This window comes from Neltuma alba, unplaced genomic scaffold, assembly GCF_004799145.2.
Source record: "Neltuma alba isolate B1F8T4 unplaced genomic scaffold, ASM479914v2 tig00004418_pilon, whole genome shotgun sequence".
Lineage (NCBI taxonomy): Eukaryota > Viridiplantae > Streptophyta > Magnoliopsida > Fabales > Fabaceae > Neltuma > Neltuma alba.
In genome coordinates, this window is record NW_021633698.1 from 1 (window position 1) to 19,267 (window position 19,267).

The following is a 19,267-nucleotide window of genomic DNA, read 5'->3' on the forward strand; positions in this document are numbered from 1 at the left end:
AAGAAAAGATTTATAATAAAACTGAACCAATTTTTTTCACCCTTATGATCAGTCATCGTTGTCCACAGTACTACACAAGACGACAATCTTAGCCTTATAAGCTTAATCTGTTGTAGTAAACGGAGGGATCAATCTCAAAACATTATTATTATCGTTATGGTGTCAGTCCCCAAGGGGCAAAAAAAAAAAGCCTTGCCCATGGGGTGTGGTGTAGTACATAACCCAGAAAAGTCAAATTGCAGTACAAGCTCCATATATAGTACAAAACCATACATGTGATATATGCAAAACACGTACGCTAGCCATCCAGGTATACAACATTTGTAGGTTTCCATGGCTGCCCTAAGGTCAACGCTTCTATTTCTGTGCCTCATTGGCTGGCACCTGAGTCCGATCGAAGCCCACGGAGGCAGGACCATCACAGCGACGAGAGAGACGGTAGTTAGATTGCGTTCAAGGGGCCTGATCTTAGTAAAAATATGGTGTTTGATAATTTTACTAGTAAGCACCTTCGCCGGCGGCATGTCACCGTACTTTTTCCGTTGGAACGAGAGGTTTATTCTTCTGGGAACTCAATTCGCGGGCGGAGTTTTCTTGGGAACCTCTATGATACATTTCTTGAGCGATGCGAACGAGACCTTCGGTGATCTCACCACCAAAACATACCCTTTCGCTTTCATGCTGGCTTGTGCGGGCTATCTCCTCCATGCTTGGTGATTGTGTAGTGATTTATGTGACCAGCCATAAGGAGAGGGAAGCCAAGGTGTTGGAACTGGAAGGAGGAAGAACACCCCAAGAACATGCCCAAGAGGTTGGATTGGAGGTTAACCCCATTTTTGTGAAGACTACTAACGTGGGAGACACCATCCTTCTCATTGTTGCCTTGTGTTTTCACTCGGTGTTTGAGGGTATTGCCGTCGGAGTTTCAGGTATTTCAATAATCAGTATGTGTGCGTGTGTGTGTTTCTTATATTTATGGAAATTACCTTGTTGATTTCCTCCTGCAGGAAGCCTATCATACTGATGCATTATTTTAACCAAAAATTCATGGAATCCCACTATCATACTATTTTCACAACAGCAATTTTCAATTTACGAATAAGAGCATCTTGAGAATATAATTTGCTGGCATCGATTTAGGCATTTAGCACCGGTCTTTCACAAAAGTGGCGAATGAACACTAGTCTAGCTAGCCTTGCAATGATGTAACCTTCGAACAGTTAAGTCAGCTAGCTTCCATATATAACTGAAACTTTAGGGCTAAATTAAAGAGGAAAACAGTACCGTATGTGAAAAGAAGAATATCCTCAACAGAAGTAACGCGTATGAATAATCAGTTAGCTAGTGTTTTTCTGAGGAGATTCCCTTTAATTTGATGAGTTCAGTCAGTCGACTCAGCCAGCCTAGGATCATATTCAGAATTAAACCTGAATTGATGTCTTGTAAAAGATCCAATTAAGATGTGTATATATACGAACTAGGAAACGTATGAAATATACGTGACACACGGGTGCAACAGAAACACAGTATGGTTAGTTAACGATCGAGAAATCGCCCTTCATATACATAGATTGTTAATTGTTGTCTGAAAACAGAATGAATGAATGAATGAATGAAATAGGGAGCAAGGGGAAGCATGGAGAAACTTGTGGACAATATCGCTGCACAAGATATTTGCAGCGATAGGAATGGGGATCGCCCTGCTGAGGATGCTGCCCAAGAGACCGTTTGCGACAACGGTGGCGTATTCCTTAGCGTTTGCAGTCTCAAGCCCAGTAGGGGTGGGAATAGGAATCGCCATCGACGCCACAGCAGAGGGACGCACAGCAGATTGGATATACTCAATCTCCATGGGTCTTGCTTGTGGGGTTTTCATATATGTTGCCATCAATCACTTGATATCCAAGGGCTTCAAACCCACAACAACCACCCGTTTCAACTCTCCTTGGTTTAGGTTTCTTGCTGTTCTTTCTGGGGTCGCTATTATAGCCCTTGTCATGATTTGGGACTGATTTATATATATTCGCCCACTAATATCATTCCGATTCTCTTGCAATTCTGTGGCTTCATGTTCTGTATTGCTGTATATGTGTGGGTATGTGTGTGTGATGCTTTGTTAACATGCCCGAGTCATCAGATGTTTGAGGTTATTTCTCTGGGACTGAATAATTGTAAAGGCCATGTACCATAATTTTCTGTGTCCGCAACAAGAATCGTAATGATCTCCTCATTTTTATTGTCGTCTCCGCTTGTTAATTAGCTTCAATCACTCCACGGCTCAGACAGTATTTTCTTGGAAACAAAAAAATAAAATATATAAAAACTTTAATGCTCTTGACACAATATTTGAGGCACTGCCATATACTAATATTATTATCTTTTTTGGGCTGACACATGGAATTTTGTGTTGTTTCATCTTATTCAAATTGTTAGTCACTTTTTTCGCCAAATTTAAAAAAAAAATGTTAGTCATTTTGAAATGTTTATACTTTTCCAAAATGATTGTTACTTTCAGAATTTCAATAATTCATTATTTCATCATCATTTAGTAGTTACGTACCGTAATGCAGGTTATCTAATCATTTTCTGTGCGTTAGAAAAATAACGAAGTGACCGCTATAATTAGTCACAACACAAGGATCATATATAATTCTCTATAGTACTATAGCATTATACTAACCTTGTATATGTATAAAAGTTTAATTATTTTGTTCTATATATGTAAAATTTTAATTATTTTGTTCTTACAAAGTAAAAAGTACTTATTCTAGACCAATCGCATAAAAAATTCGGTAGTCAATTGGTTACTGATCTACCGGAAAGACTATTTATAAGAGAGCTACCAAAAATAAAACAGAATTTTGTAAAGATGGCGAAGAACGTACTATCTTCCAATATAGTGACAAGGGCCTGAGGTGAATCCTCGAGGAATAACCTAACCCCCCGGGGGGAGGAATGAGATATGAATAATTCTACCTTTCCTCATAATTATAAGAATTAATTAATTAATTTAAAAAAATTAAAAAAAAATTAAGTCAGTTATTTGTAATAAATAGGTGTTGTCTTTCCTAAAACATCTTTACTAATCAAGTATGTTGGTTAAAATTATAATTATTAGAATGACTATCTTAAAAAAATTTGAGTAAATATGATAAATAAAATAGATTGGAGTCTTATATATAAGATCAGTATAAAAATCAAAGAGAGTCTCGTATAAAGGTAGTATATGATAGGATCCACTGAGACTGACGGTGGGCTTCGCCTCACTGGATTTCAAGAGAATGAAGACACAAATAGTAAATCAGCGATAGATATTTTTGGACAATCAATGAGCATTAATTGCTGCTCACAGGGAGGCTTGCTTTTGTCATAATTAGTGCTGTGAGGAAGCAGAACACATCCCTCATAGGGAAGGAGTTTAGTTTCAAATAAATAAATACAGTGTGCTCAATTCCACTGACTCATCACTCATCAGACAGAGGGATTTTATATCATACCTCAATCTCTCAGTGCTTTCATTCAGAGAATTCAGGGCACTCACAAGTCACAACTTCAAACTAAATAGCCTGTGTTTGTGAGAGACTGGTCGCTGAGATCCTTGTTTAGCACAAGCAGCCACAAATTTCCCCCTCGCCATCTCGAGCTTGTTCAGTTTTAAGCTTTAACTCAAAGATGCACCATCGGGTACATGCATACGTGGTTAATTGGGTCTGCTACTGATTAATATTCCTCCGCTCTTTCTTATAAGATCTAAACTTTTCAATTGCTAGCTGTACCCAAGAGAACAAACTTTTGAATTGATCCGATTATTTTTATAAGATTTAGTTTGGACTTTAGAGTCATGTGAACATTAAATGTATTATTACGAATTTTATTTTTAACTTATTATTGCATCATTTTTTTTTAAAATATAGTTTCTTTCATTTTATTTTTAATACTCTATCTCTCTCTTACCCTCTTATAAATAAAGACATATTTTTTATTAAAAAATTCTTTAGATGTTTATTACTGTTCATAATATTAACAAATTTATGATTAATATATCTCATAAAAAGGACCAGAGATAGGATAAGATGTTACTCTATCTTAAATCTCATTAACTTTGCCTCAAAATTTAACATCTTTTAAACTTTATTTCTATTTGATGTATGCACTTTTGTAAAAATAAAATAATCTGCACAATAATAAATGAAACATAAAATAGTATATTAATATTAAAAATCTGATAAAATGACTTATAAATATGATAAAATAAAAACCTTCTTCCTCTCTCCTTACCAAAGGAGAGTATTCGTGTCGATCCAAAAGAGAAATGATTCAGAAGTGGCTTGACTCATGATATCATAATCCATACACAGATTGTTGTCGATGGCTCTTTAGTTAGTTGATCCTGGAGATTAAGTAAGAGATGTGAGAGTGAAAGTTGAGGGAATGACAGAGACTTGAAGAAGCTTTTGTCAGTTGAAGAAAAGGTTGGCAAAGTGTCCTTCTCCTTTAATTTCTTTTGAAGTTTTACCTCTGAATCACTTCCTTAACGTGCTGTTTGGTTGAGAATGGTGCCATCACCAACCAGTCTCGCACCCAATTTCAGTCCTTCTTGACAACGAGATGTCATTAACTCCTGACTCTGCCTCAGCCTCATATGATCCCTCAAAGATAATATGCATATCTGCCTTGCTTAGCAAGTCTAAATATATATGCTTGATGCCTGTTTTTCCCTTGCTTAAAGAGTCTAAGTATAGCTAGATAGCAGTGGTAGATAGGTGCAGTTGACGGATTCCTTACAAAAGCCATCCAATAAGAAAAGCCATCAAAATATGACCCATACACCTCTCCATATCTACGCTCACTAATTTCCATTGGGATTATTTATTTGCCATTAGCTAGCAATATATAACTATATATCCTTCATTACTTGTTTCATCAACTTTTAAGCTAGCGCGGCGCAATTCATTGCATAATCATGCATTATCCTTAATTAAACTGAATAATTATATGTCGATTTTTTGACTTAACTATTATTTCTTTAATTTTCTGAACAAAATCAAGTGCAGCTAGATATATATATATATATATATATATGCTCAATTTGACTTATATTGCATAGCACTTACAAACTCTTGTTAGAAAATAACATTTCACCTGAAGTTCCGTAAACTATTAATCCTCTCCCCCCCCCCCAAAAAAAAAGCTCCCCATTCGAAACGATGATAAAGACATAATAATCATTAATCAACAATTAAAATACCCCAAACTTAAAAGACACATCAATGACCATTAAAAAGGTCGAGTAAGATTAATTAGTATAAATCAGGTCATATCCTTCAAAAATTACTCCATTATATCTCTTCAAAACCCGAAAACAGATACACTCGCGCACTTGTTGGGTGTTTCGCAGAAGCATTATCGTGCATGGAAGAAACCTTTCATGCAGATAGCAGTTCCAACAATAGCTAGTAATATTTAGGCTTCTAGCTTGTAGCGTCAATTAATTATATAGTTGGAACCACATCTATCCTTTCTAAATTTTCTGGCTAGCGACTTTCGAACACCTCCTTTCTCGATCGTGTCCTTATATTGATTTATTTTGTGGGCTTGAGTTTGACCCATGGACATCACCAGGTGGTAGCATCCTTCCCAAACGTAAAGTTGGCTGAAATTAATCTAGCATACACGCCAAACATTCAATATATAAGAGGAATCTCTATTGTATATATACACACGGCGCCAGCAAAAAAGATAAAAGGAAAAAAGGCTGCGCTTTGATGCTCGATTGCCTGAAAGCAAAAAATTGTCTTTGACAAGAAAAAAGTTTAATAATGGAAGAATTAATCGCATAGTTTTGGAATTTCAATAATGGTTCTGAACTTCTGATATGGATGGTTTAACCGTTATTTCAAACGTGTCAATAGCTTCAGTTTCAGTTTTCACATTAAAATATTCCAGAGAAGTAAAATTCAAAGATGACAAGAATGAAGGACTAAAAATGAAAAATAACGTTAACGACACTCCAAAACTGGAATATACATGGGACCATGACGAGGAGTAGGTAAAAATCTTTTCTTGGAGACTCAGAGTCCCGATCCTTTGGAATGCTTCGTTCTTAAACCCGGAAATTTACGAGATACCTAACCGACCAAACGCTGCTCGATAATTTAGCTATATATAACCCCAAGTCTCTCATCACTTTTCTCGCAACTAATATCCAATAATTATCATTACCACTTGTGGTGGAGGCAGCAAAACTTGACCATGTTCAACAAAGTGATCCCTACCTCACTTCTTTCAGTATTGAGTCTTTTGCTTCTGCTCACCTGCTTCCTTTGGACCATCTCTGACGTTGCTGTCGCTGCTTCAAGCCATGCAGGAGGCATCACAAGGCACTACAAGTTCGATGTACGAATAATCACACTCTATGCATGCATATATATATATAATACTAGCTCGTTAGAAGTAACTTTAATTTTATACTCTCCAGGATGGCTAGTGAATTTGATTCCATTTTGTTTCCTACAGGTAAAGTTGATTAACGTTACAAGGCTATGCCACACAAAGAGCATGGTGACGGTGAATGGAAAGTTTCCAGGGCCTCGCGTTGTCGCCAGAGAAGGGGACAGATTATTGGTCAAGGTGGTCAATCACGTTGCAAACAATATCACCATCCACTGGTAATGTAATATTGGGCATGATGAGCTTCCATATTCTTATCACTTATATATGTAACGTGAACAGATAAGAAAATGTATAGATAGAAGCATGCATGAATGAATGCTTATAGTATTAATGATGGGTGAAACAACTGCAGGCACGGAGTGAGACAAGTGAGGAGCGGGTGGTCGGATGGGCCATCGTACATAACCCAATGTCCGATTCAAACCGGGGGGAGCTATGTGTATAACTTCACCATTGTGGGGCAAAGGGGAACCTTGTTCTGGCATGCTCACATCTCCTGGTTGAGGGCATCCGTCTATGGTCCCCTCATTATTCTGCCCAGGCGTAACCAATCTTATCCTTTTCCCAAACCCTACAAGGAACACACCATCCTCTTGGGAGAGTGGTGGAATGAGGATCCAGAGGCTGTTATTTCACAAGCTCTTCGGACAGGTGCGGGTCCCAATGTCTCCGATGCCTACACCTTTAACGGACTCCCTGGGCCCCTCTACAATTGCTCCGCTCATGGTATAGTACTTCAACTTCAAACACAAACACAATTCTTAATTTCTTCCTCCTCCTCCTCCTCCTCATTATTTGTTCGCCACAGTTTATTAAGCATTTGATGGTCATTATGATGATGGGCAGACACGCTCCGGATAAAGGTGAGAGCGGGAAAGACGTACCTGCTCCGACTGATCAACGCTGCACTCAACGACGAGCTCTTCTTCCGAATAGCGAACCACAGCCTCACTGTGGTGGAAGCCGATGCATCTTACGTCAAGCCCTTCACTTCCGACACCATCCTCGTCACACCCGGACAAACCACAAACGTTCTTCTCCGAACAAAACCCTTTTACCCTAACGCCACTTTCTTCATTCTGGCCCGACCCTACTTCACTGGAATGGGCACTTTCGACAATTCCACTGTTGCTGGCATTCTTCAATATCAAGCCCCCTCCAACACCAACCATGTTGGTTTGAATAGTCTTCGCCTCTCGAAACCCGCCCTTCCTGCCATCAACGACACTTCTTCCGTCGCCAATTTCAGCAGCAAATTTCGTAGTTTGAATAGTCCCGAGTACCCAGCCAACGTGCCCCGGATAGTGGACAGGCACTTCTTCTTCACCGTGGGCCTTGGGAGCAGCCCATGCCCAAAAAACCAAACCTGTCAAGGGCCCACTAATACATCCAAATTTCAGGCTTCCATGAATAACATATCTTCTGCTCTGCCTTCCGTGGCCATCCTGCAACAGCATTTCTTCGGGCTGGCTGAAAATTACACCCCTGATTTCCCGGCTTTCCCACTCACACCATTTAACTATACGGGTACGCCTCCCAATAACACCGGGGTCAGCAACGGAACTAAGGTTTTAGTCATACCCTTTAATACCAGCGTGGAGGTAGTATTGCAGGGCACAAGCATTTTGGGAGCTGAGAGCCATCCCTTGCATCTCCATGGGTACAATTTTTACGTTGTGGGTCAAGGTTTTGGGAACTTCAACCCTATGACAGACCCACAAAAGTTTAACCTTTTGGACCCTGTTGAAAGGAACACTGTGGGTGTGCCTTCTGGGGGATGGGCTGCGATACGTTTCTTGGCAGACAACCCAGGTGAGTACTGTTCTATCTCTGTTCACCGTGAATAAAATTTATTTAATTCGGAGTCCATAATTCATGATTAGAATTAGAAGTTATGGGATGAGAGTTATTTGATTTGATATGCGGGGAATGAATGAAACAGGGGTGTGGCTCATGCACTGCCACTTCGATGTACACCTGAGTTGGGGACTGAGGATGGCTTGGATTGTGGAAGATGGGAAGCTCCCTGATCAAAAGCTGCCTCCGCCTCCGCGTGATCTCCCCAAGTGCTGATTTCTTTTGTTTCTTGATCCTCCGACAAATTTCTCCATCTCTTACCCTTCTTTTCTTTCTCTACTTTGGTTTAAGCTATAGGATTTTGCCGAGATCTTTTTCCCCTCTTCTCGGCGTGGTCAATAAGGGTGAAGAGAAAACGAAAATTGGTGTCTAACTTGTGTTTTGGGTTGTGGCAGTTTGATGTTCTGAGACTCTGTCCTTGCACTAAACTATTGAAGGAAATTTCGGGTACGTGTTTTACTGGATTGTGTCTCCAGGAATGTACGTCCATCTTTTTCCAAAAGAACTGATGAATAATATATGAGATTAATTGAATATGATATTTCTTCTTTCCATTGTTGTCTTCGGTGCGCTCACCTTTTCGGCTTTTCCCCTGCAAGTTTCACGTGAACATAAATCAAATATACTTGCAGCATTCTCGCTGACCCGCCTCACCATAAATCACCTCGAACGTTTTGACTCGAGTGTTGACCATTCTAAATCTAATTCTGATGCCAGTAAAAATACTGAAGCCGCGAGGTTTACGTTCAGTAGGTTGCTCTTCCTTGACTCTTGAATCGAATACTTACTCTTGATATGTCATTATTCCCCCGCCCCCCAAAAAAGAACACAAAAAACAACACACAAAAAGAAAAACAAGAAGCCCATTGCATAGGAGTTTGATGGTATATTCTTTCATCATGATTTCCATGTAAATGTGAGAGATGAAGGGAAAGCTGCTTCACAAATGTAAACGTAAAGACCTGTTATTATGGAAGGAAATGTAAATAATAAACAAAAATAAGCTTCTGGCCAAAAAAAAAAAACTGACAGGTGAGATATTATTAGCGTTAATCTTGAATTCTCATCTCAGGCGAAGTCGAGATTTCGGGTCAATTTTTGCTATTCGCTTTCTCTTCATTCTTCCTTTCCTGGTCACGGAGCTTCTATATGACCAAAAGATCAACTTAATCAGTGGACTTGCATTTTTTCAGTTGAGCCTTGCAATAGTAAAATTGTAACGCCTGATAAAAGCCATTTTGCGAGAAAAAGATGGAGTGGTTAGTGAGAAGAGAACAGGGAATGAAGATTTCAAATCGATGATCACATTCCCACCAACTTCAAAAATGAATTGCTACGAGGTGAAGTAGCTTCAAATAGCAAAATCCCCCTTGAGGGTGTCATTGAAGTCAGGGAAAAGAACAATAAAGTATAAACGAAGTCATGTAAGTCGACGTCGCAACATTTTGGACGGAACACGTCGATCGGGTGTGTGGGAAAAAAGGAATGTGGCTTGCATTTCCTAGGCATATCTACATACTTTTTTTTTTTTATATATATATTTGCTGTCTCCAACACCCTCAAGAAGCTATAGAGAATCTATCTCTCCTCCACCAAAAAGGAAGACTTTCCCTTCTAAACCAAAACATAGAGACTGAGAGAACCACAGAGACAGAGACGGGATATCGACAGATGATGAGATAGAACAAGAGGCATGACGATAAATCAATGTGTAGTGTAATTAAAACCTTCAACTCAACTTAGTCGTCATTACAATCAAATCTATATTGAAAAATGAGAAAGAGAAAAGGTTGGATCTGTATCAGTTAAAGCCACAGAATGTAAAGTAGGCCTAGCTAGGGTGTTCTGTTCTGCTATATACTTGCTTCAAGAATTAATCTCTATGCTTGTGCCAGCAAACTAACATGGCAACACACCGCCTCATTATGTAAAACCTGGCTTTGTGTTCCTTGGCCAAATCGGTGCATTTTTTACCTATGGAGGTGGAATTCTTTTGGGAGAAACTCCTGGGAAGATTGGACTTGGAGCTGGAGGACGATGCAGAGGAAGGAGCCTTGTGAGAAAAGCTTCGAAGCAGAGGAGAGTTAGAAGTAGAGGAGCTTTTTGCTGAGGCACTCCTGGCGAATACTGACTTGCTGTCACTAGAGCTCCACGCTTGGCCGCTTGAACTCGAGCCTCTTTCCTTCTTTGATACCTTCCACTTGTCGTCCATCACCCACACGCCAACTTATAACAGCAACGCCTATGGCTATCACCCACCTTGTGCCTCCCTCTTTGTTTCTGTGGTCTATTTATTCTTCTTTTCTTTTTCAAGGAAAAAAAGGGAAACTTGTACTGTTTCGTGGTGAATTTAAAGAAGCAATAAGGAGCATATATCCCAAGGTTTTTGTTGCGAAGGGGCGCAATGGTTAGAATGAGGCGATGATGATTAAGTGATTCGACAAGGTTCAAGCTGTGCGTTCGGTCAAGATGCCTCTTGCTATAGCAGAAAATGTGCACATGGATGAATGCGCCCCTGACATCACTCTGCATCCTTCCTTGATAGTCAAAAAGAGGGCTTCACTTCACATAACAATTAATGATTTAATTATGTTCATGAATCCCTCCCGTTTTCCAAGGAACATGACTCTTGTTTGTCAATTCCCACTCTAAATAATCTGGCTTCGCTTTTCCCTTTAATTCTCAGGTTTAAAAATGAAATAAAATATGGCATGAGCTGCATCATAATAATAATCATGGTAAAGCATTATTCGTGGTAAAACAGAGAAGCGGTAGATATGGTCATCGCTCCAATAATATTCCATCTTCACTCCTCCTTCTGCATCATATGCATGGAGTCGGTGCTGTTTGTTGGGTTGTGCATCTACATTTGCTTCCCCTATAAAACTAGAATCCATTCCTATGCTCATTATAAAATTATTAGCAGCGGCGTATATATATTACTATATTGCTAGTTCTTCCTTAGGGATTAATCTAGAGAGTCCTGGATTCACAAGCACATGGCACTTATGTGAGAAGAGCAGTAGTTAGAAGCCTTCCGCAGTGATGAAGCTGTACATTTTGATTTGAATATTCTCATCTAATTAAGTGTGCTTCTGGCTGCTGCTGAACTTGACATGTGAAGGATTTTGATCTGAAGCGTTTTTATATATTGAAAGAAAAACCTTTCGTTATGAAGATTATCATTTGACCGGTCAAAAATTTTGCGGAGCATGCATGTGCAAGTCATGCTAATTAATTTGACGGGGTAATCAAAACTCAAAAGCAGAGTAAAACAGAGAGAGATTTTTGAGGAGGCTGACCGATGGAGCCCAGAGGAGGGCTTTTTGTGAGGAGTGTGTTGCAATAAGAACAGCAGAAATGCACAAAGGTCGTGAAATTCTGAGGCGCCCACAACCAGAGAAACGCAGGGGGCAAAAACAAAGTGAATATATGATGAGAAACAATCAGCAGGAAGCATGAATGAGGAATGGTCAAAATCAAGTCACGTGGTGTGTTGCGGTTGGCGCAAATGAAAATCCTCAACATGTTTCAGAATTTTTTGTTTGGCGCGAGGGGAAGAGCGGCACGTGCAGACATGTGAGGTGCACGTGGGATGGTCAGGGTGGGGGCGGACGGCTCAGAATGGTAAATGTATAGGAGATGGCCCTTCAACACAAATCTGTTTGTGTTTTCCCTTTATTCCCACTTTAACAGCTTAACTGTGATGGATATGATGGGAGGCTTACAACTTACAAGCTACTCTTGAACCTTAAGACGTTATAATTTGAATTTGGAAGGGACAGATTATTCTCCTGCAGCTGTGATTATCATTTCACTGATCTCACCAAGTCTGTTTGTGTTTTTATTCTTAACTAATAATTTTATTAGTTTGACTGTGATATTGTTGGAAGGGTTATTATACGTTCTACTTTTTCAAATCTTACAAGGGACAGATTCTGCTGCACAGTACGCCATTACGCATATTGGCCCCCAGCTTTTCTGTTCGCCATCAGAAATTAAAATACTCATACTTTCATATATCGTCAAGATCTTGCATATCCACAACACAAAAACAAATTTGTACAGAAAAACAAGAAACCCTCTAACATCGGAGTTAAAGTGAAAAAGCTAGAGAGAGGAAACCAAAGGGGGTGGAAATATAGGAACTCAACCGGCACGCTTCCTTAGAAAACAAAAGGAAGCTATTGCACTGTGCTGCATTTTCACATCATAATAAAGGATAACTCTAAGATGTTGGCCTACAGCCTTCATTTTGAGGATTTCCTATTAATCAAACGCAAACATCCTCTTTCATTTCATTATATTGTTGAATTTTAGCGATGGATCCATCCATATATCCACTTTTCTTAATGATTTTTACTTTACAGTTCTTCTTCGAAGTCTTTACCGACTTGAATCTTAAGAATGTATATAGCTATTGCTAGGATGATCCTTGCTATTGAGCATATTAACTAGATAATAAGAATTACGTAAACATATATAAAAGGACACAATAGTAATAACAATGATAAAATGAAATTTGTGTCCGCAATGCAATCGCACGTTCATATTAAAGCGTGTGCGTGTGTGTGACACTCCAAATTAGATTTCAAATGATGCCCTTGATATTTTAATTTATGTTGCTGTCAGCTACATATGTTCATGCTACTGTCTCCCCTTAAAGCAAAACACAGAATGTGAATGAAATTAAAAATTCAGTCCTCCATGACTTCTATACTTGCATGATGTTGTCCAATTATTATCTTTTTTTTTTAAGCTGAGTTCTCTAATGATTATCAGAGTATCAGGTGCATTTCAAACAAGAATATAGAAGAAAAAAATCACTGCTAAAGGTTGATGTGCCTCACAAGGGAAAGAGTTGTAGTAACCAGCATCACTCATCATATTTCTTAGTGTGTTACTACCCATCCAAACTAAGTTAACCGAAATTAAATTAAATTATAAATTAATTTAATGTTTTTTAAGCTAAGTAGCCTCATTAAATATCCCGGGCCATTGAGAGCATATGCGACATCCAACATTATCAGATCGCGAGCACACGACATGTTGGATGGACTCTTCCTTCCAAACCGTGGGGACTCTTAGCTGATTCATTAATTCCCCCATAACATTCATGCATGTGAAAGCAGGTCATAAGGGGTCAAACTTCAATCCAAGCAATAATAATTATAAAAAAAAAAAATATATATATATATATATATATATAGGGTTTTAAAGTTTCTCACCATCATGTTGGCAAAGCAGTCCACAAATGTTCAACATGGATATCTGTCAATGATTCGGCTTCATCAAATCTCGAACGATCATTTAGGACAGGAATTTCCACGCTCCCCGTGTTTTAGAAATTGATTAAAATATTCAAATACAGTAAATTATTGTTCCTAATGTTTCATTCTCAATCTAAAATATTCTAAATGGGCACCTTGGTCCATAGCTATGCGATAGAGCCTCAACTTTATGAAGATTTTGATTCTTGAAAAATATATCACGATATAATATACCCCTCCGATTCTTAATATAAGGACTATTTAACCAATTTAATTAGATTAAAGAAGTTAGGTAAATTAGTTAATTATAAGAAATGTGACATGTTTTTTTTAAAATACCATAATCATCTTTCTTAATACTCCATCTTCCTCTTCTACTTGATTATGGTTAAGAGAGTATTCATAGAGGTAATTTAGAAAAAATTGATAAATATGATAAACGAGTCTTATATTTAGGATCAAAACTAGGACTGGTAATACGGGCCAACCCGCGGGTTGCGGGTTGGCCCGTGGCGGGTTGAACCCATGGCGGGTCGGGCTGAGAAGGCTCGTTTGAAAGCGGGTTGGCTTTTAGCCAACCCTAACCCGCCAAGGTGGGTTGGTGGGTTGGCCCGCCAACCCGCTAACATTTATTTATTTATTTATTAAAATATTTTTTTACTTTTTAATATTTTTTCTTATATAATATTTAAAAATAATAATAAACTTTTTGTTTTTTCTTGAAATATTTGATCAAAAGTACCAAATAAATTATATAAGTATTTTTTAATATTTTTTTAGATAGGATATACTATATAATAATATAATTATAATAATTAAAAAATTTTTAAAAATAAAAAAAATAAATGTGGGTTAGCCCGCGAGTTGGCGGGCTAACCCGTGGCAGGTTGCGGGCCTGGCGGTGCGGGTTAAAAAGGCTCGTTTATTGGCGGGTTGGTTTTTGGCCAACCCTAACCCGCCATTTTTGGCGAGTTGGCGGGTTGAACCCGCGGGTTCAACCCATATTACCAGCTCTAATCAAAACCAACTCAACTATTGGGTCTTATATTAAGGACCGGAGAAGTATATACATAAGAAATAAGTCAAGCACATAAACCTGAATAGATTATGGCTTGCTATTAATCATCATGAATAATGAATACAAATCTATATATTTCTAACTTTCTAAGATTCAGAAAAAATAATAAAATGTTTTGAGGGGGAAAATAAGTGTCGGTCTATGAATTTGATTCTACGGAGGTGAATGGGCGCGTGATGGAGAGGAGAGGGCAAGGGAGAAGAGCTAATATAAAAACTAAATAGAGTGAAACCAATCACAGGGATTTTTCTGATCATATCGAAATCTTCCAAAGGAGTTCAATTTGGGTACAAGTATTTAATTCTTATTGAAAAGAAAAATCGTTTCTTTAATCTGTCTTTCTGGCAAGGATGTACCAATTTAATTTGAAATCCACGTAAACTCGGAAGCCCAGCACCTTCATCACTATATATGGATCTTTTACAATCAGCAAAAGCTTCAGCTAGCATCATACATATAAATCAAATAGATACTGAGGTAATTAACACCTAACATATGCGCAAGATCTCTATTAACATACGGTACTTCAATTTTTATTCTAATAAAAAAAGGTTTGTCGAACCTGGTTCTATCCATCGATATCCTCAAAGTATATAAAATGCCCATTATCCATATCGGCGACACCCAAAAAAACAAAAAAAAAAAAAAACCAGCTTTTTTGATGTTCTACGACCCACAACTTTCCAAGTGCGCTTCATAGATCCTCCTTTGATGAATCACTTAACAAGGGATGGCGCTACCATATGAAATGGTGCTCCAGCAGTGATTCTTAATTAATTGAGGCACCTCGGTCAGGGGTTAAAGCCCTACTTTTTCTCTCCGATAAGCTATACTGGGTAGAATGAGTTTCTCAATTGACACCTTGGTGATTCATGTCTACTTTTTGGTTCCTTTATGTAAGAGATTTATAAAATTCAAACATATATGTTTGAGCAGTTGTATATATACATGGAGAATCTTGTACTTGTTATCATCCAGCTAGATGGACATTTTCTTTTATAAAACATGCATGTACTCTCATTGGAATCCCACCACAAAGAGGTCAGTGATTTCCTGAGAAAATATACCTTACAAACTATAATGTTTTGTAAGCTCAGACTCAGACTTTGATTTTTTCTGAACATGAATTATAATTAACCTCCACGTGATGCACTTGGACAGGAGTGGCTCTTGACGAAAATACAATACATATTAAAAGAGAAGGCATCAATAAACAATAGAGATAATGCTTTTTAAATCTCTGAAATCTCAATGTAATGAGGGCTTGATGGATGTATATTATGTCGAAATTTTTACTTTTCAGGCCTTCAGCAAGTTAACAAACAGAAAGATGATAGAGAAGCATGCATGACAAGTATGTGTGCCTGTGATTACACACACAGGCCGGCCCAAAGCTTACCTTGATATCAGGAAATTAAGAATTCCGATTGAGATCGGTTAAGATCCAAAACTCAGCGGGAAGCAAATAGTCATAGATTTGCCAGTGCAGCATCATCAAGATTCCCACTACCATAAGAGCAGTGTGAATCTTAATGATGCCGCACTTGCAGATCAGACTGTGGTCTTGTCAGTCTTCTTCTCCATCCTGATCAATTGATGATGCCGCGCCATTATATATATGTGGGTAGATGAGAAAATTACTACAAGTGAAGGAAAATAAAGAAGATATAACATAATTAATTAATAAATAATGTAAGCAATAAAGGTAATTAATGAACCCAGCCTCATAGATATAGATTCAAAGATGAAAGACCTGCCATCCCGGGTGACAAGGCTTTTCTCGATTGGTTACGTACTGGCACCGAAAGTTGATTAAGTAAAGTCTCAGATTTCTGAAGAAAATTTGAGATTATTGGATTTGCGGGGTGAGAATCAGGTGAAGAAAAAGGGCTTTGTATGAGGGAAATTAATAACAGCTAGAAACAAGTCAGCAAGAGTTCTTAATTCTGGTTCGAACGATCGTATTCGTAGCGATCCCCAGAAGAAGAAAACACGAGACGCCCAAACATATAATAATCATATACCTGACTTCATGCAAACACAGAGCCAAGTAAAAAGCTGCTAATTAGAACCGTTCCTACCTTTATTCAACTGTGGTCCTTGGCTTGCAGCCAGTTCTATATACATACCCTAAAAATCACAGAGGCCTGGCGGGGTTCGTGTTCTTGGGAGACTTCAGATGACGGTGGGTGCGCCTTTATATATACCAGCGATCTCTAGTTCGCTCTTTATTAACATATATTTACATGTGTGTGTGTGTGTGTGTTTTCTTCTATATATAGGCCTAATTCTGCAACCCTTGTCGAATCGCTTACTAAATGTTTGGTGGCAATACGTGTCATTTGTAAAGAAAAGAATAAGAATGCGTTGGGTTGGGTTGTTTCCATGCTAGCAAGGTTTTATGATGCGGTATGCCATCCGTTAATATATATTTCCTTCTATTAAACATAATTGAGTAATTAGCAGGATATAATTAGTGGAGGAATCTTGACGATTTTTCTTTTCGTCGAAAAATTGCTGCCCAGAATATTCCCAATCTCTTAATCAAGTCACGACGCCATTGGCATATGCCTATGAATGCAAATAATTCGCATGTTCCTTACACCGAAAAAAGTTTATTATTCCATTTTATCTTCAGAGGAAATATGTTAACGCATGCATCGAAATTTATCAACATCGGTGGGATCGAAGTCATGAGATTTAAACCGTGGAAATATAGCTTGATTAGTTAGCTGTGTCGTTCATAACATCAAAGAGCCCGAGTAATATATTGAACCATAAACGCCCTACACATACGGGAATGAAAGACGGTTAGTTAGATAGCAGTACTTGATTGACGAAATTTCATGAGAGCAGGATATCCAACAAAGATTTCGTTACTTTTTATATACATCAAACTTGCTGATGATCAATAGTATGATTCATTTTTATAATTCTAAATTAAAGAAGTTGCATTAAAAAAAAATAGCATCAGAATCACAGTCATTATTTGACACATACATATTTATATATATGAAATAATGGACGGGTCCTCGTGAGCATATTCAATCATACATGAAGTTAATCATGCTTTTTCTTTCTTAGATTCGTTTAGATTACAGATGCTGAGCTATGATGATGAGGTGACTAGAAAAGGGACAAATCCATTGTGTTTATCTGAAACACCAAAACTCACCATTAAGATCATAAGTCAAGCACTCAAGCCCTTGATCCATTGCCCTAATGCCAAAGTAGGTCCTGGCATAGAGGAGGCGGAGAATTCTATTCTATTCTATCCCCGGCAGGGCCAGTTTGGCCTCCTTTTCAATTTAAAAAGAAAAGATTATTTTTAATTATGTGTGTTTATTTATTTTGCGCCATTTGGCCTAAAAAATAGTACCCTGCTATAATAGTCACATGCAGTGAGCAAAGTTGGAGTAAGTGGTCCATAACTTGCAATAGAATGATGACAACATGCGGGCCGACGTGTAAAGTGACAGAAAATACTTAAACATATTTATGGCTAATTGCTTTTTAACTTTTGTCCGCCATTTTGTCAAACGAACCCCACCGTTACTATATATTACGATCATAATCCGTGATCTCGTGAAGATTTAGGTACTGTTTTAAACCGACGTCAGGATTGAGATTTACGGCGTGTTTCGGATCGTCAACGTCAACGGAACCAGTAAACCAATTCTCAAAGTCTTGTTTGAAAAGCGAAATATGATTTTTGCTCAAAAAAAAAAAAAGAAAAGCGAAATATGATAAGGTTGAAGATAAAATCGCGTGCGTGTGTATATATATAATGTATATGTGTATATACGTATGCATGTATATATTGCCCTGGCCAAACAAGGAATGATAGGACGAATGATTGGGTACCGAGCAATTCATGGTGGACCCGTCCAATAAAACAGTGCGGGCCATCTTTCTATTTTAACAATGCCGAGTCGTGGATGGGAAGATGGAGGCCCAAACCTGGGCCCATTGATGTTTATTACCCCCATCCAAACGTGATTAAAAAAGGACATGACTGCATAGGATTACGACGCCCCATGAGCGCATGGAAGAAAATGGAAACGAGAAGGGAGCATTATGAGCAGTGACGCCATATTTAAAGTAAGAGAGAGCCAGGACCAGCATGGCGTTGAAATTTTGGCAAGGTGATTAGCTGACCGGAAATGAGAAGCCGGCGGCAGCATAGAAAGTGGCAGAAAACGAAGAAATGAGAAGGCGGAGGAAAGCAACAACCAAAATATGAGTTGAAGAGGATGAAACAGAAACGGGAAAATGAAGGTGGGGTGATGATGAAAGGGAAGAAGCCATGAGCGGAAGCTTGGTGCCAGAGTAATGCTGCTTGGCTCTCATGAAGTCGGAAGGGGAGAGGGCAAGGCAATTCTCAGGTGGGGAGACCTCCCAAGGAACGCGTGTCCTGCAGAGAGGAAATCAAAACTTAAAAGCATTGCAATTCCCACACACAGAGAGAGAGAGAGAGAGAGAGAGAGATGCAGATCTGTAGGTGGTATTTGGAAAGCACAGGCCCCTGAACAGATGGGGAGGTGATGGCAACTCGGGGACACGTGGCCGCCCTCCCCCATGAGAAGCACTGAGAACGCAACACAACACA

At 38.6% G+C, this 19,267-nt stretch overlaps 2 protein-coding genes and 1 pseudogene across 2 annotated transcripts; 2 read left to right on the plus strand and 1 right to left on the minus strand.

Annotated features, from left to right (window-relative positions):
- The first annotated feature begins 306 nt into the window (after positions 1–306).
- Positions 307–2,236, plus strand: LOC114744656 (zinc transporter 1-like; annotated as a pseudogene).
- Positions 2,237–6,202: 3,966 nt separating this feature from the next.
- On the plus strand, positions 6,203–8,864 carry LOC114744652 (laccase-2). The gene is made up of 5 exons (XM_028932816.1): positions 6,203–6,396; positions 6,517–6,668; positions 6,806–7,179; positions 7,300–8,265; positions 8,396–8,864. The coding sequence occupies exons 1-5, from the start codon at positions 6,253–6,255 to the stop codon at positions 8,524–8,526; spliced, it is 1,767 nt and encodes a 588-aa protein (XP_028788649.1). The 5' UTR covers positions 6,203–6,252; the 3' UTR covers positions 8,527–8,864.
- Positions 8,865–10,159: 1,295 nt separating this feature from the next.
- On the minus strand, positions 10,160–10,608 carry LOC114744647 (vitellogenin-2-like). Its single transcript, XM_028932812.1, has one exon. The coding sequence runs from the start codon at positions 10,520–10,522 to the stop codon at positions 10,184–10,186; it is 339 nt and encodes a 112-aa protein (XP_028788645.1). The 5' UTR covers positions 10,523–10,608; the 3' UTR covers positions 10,160–10,183.
- Positions 10,609–19,267: the final 8,659 nt, after the last annotated feature.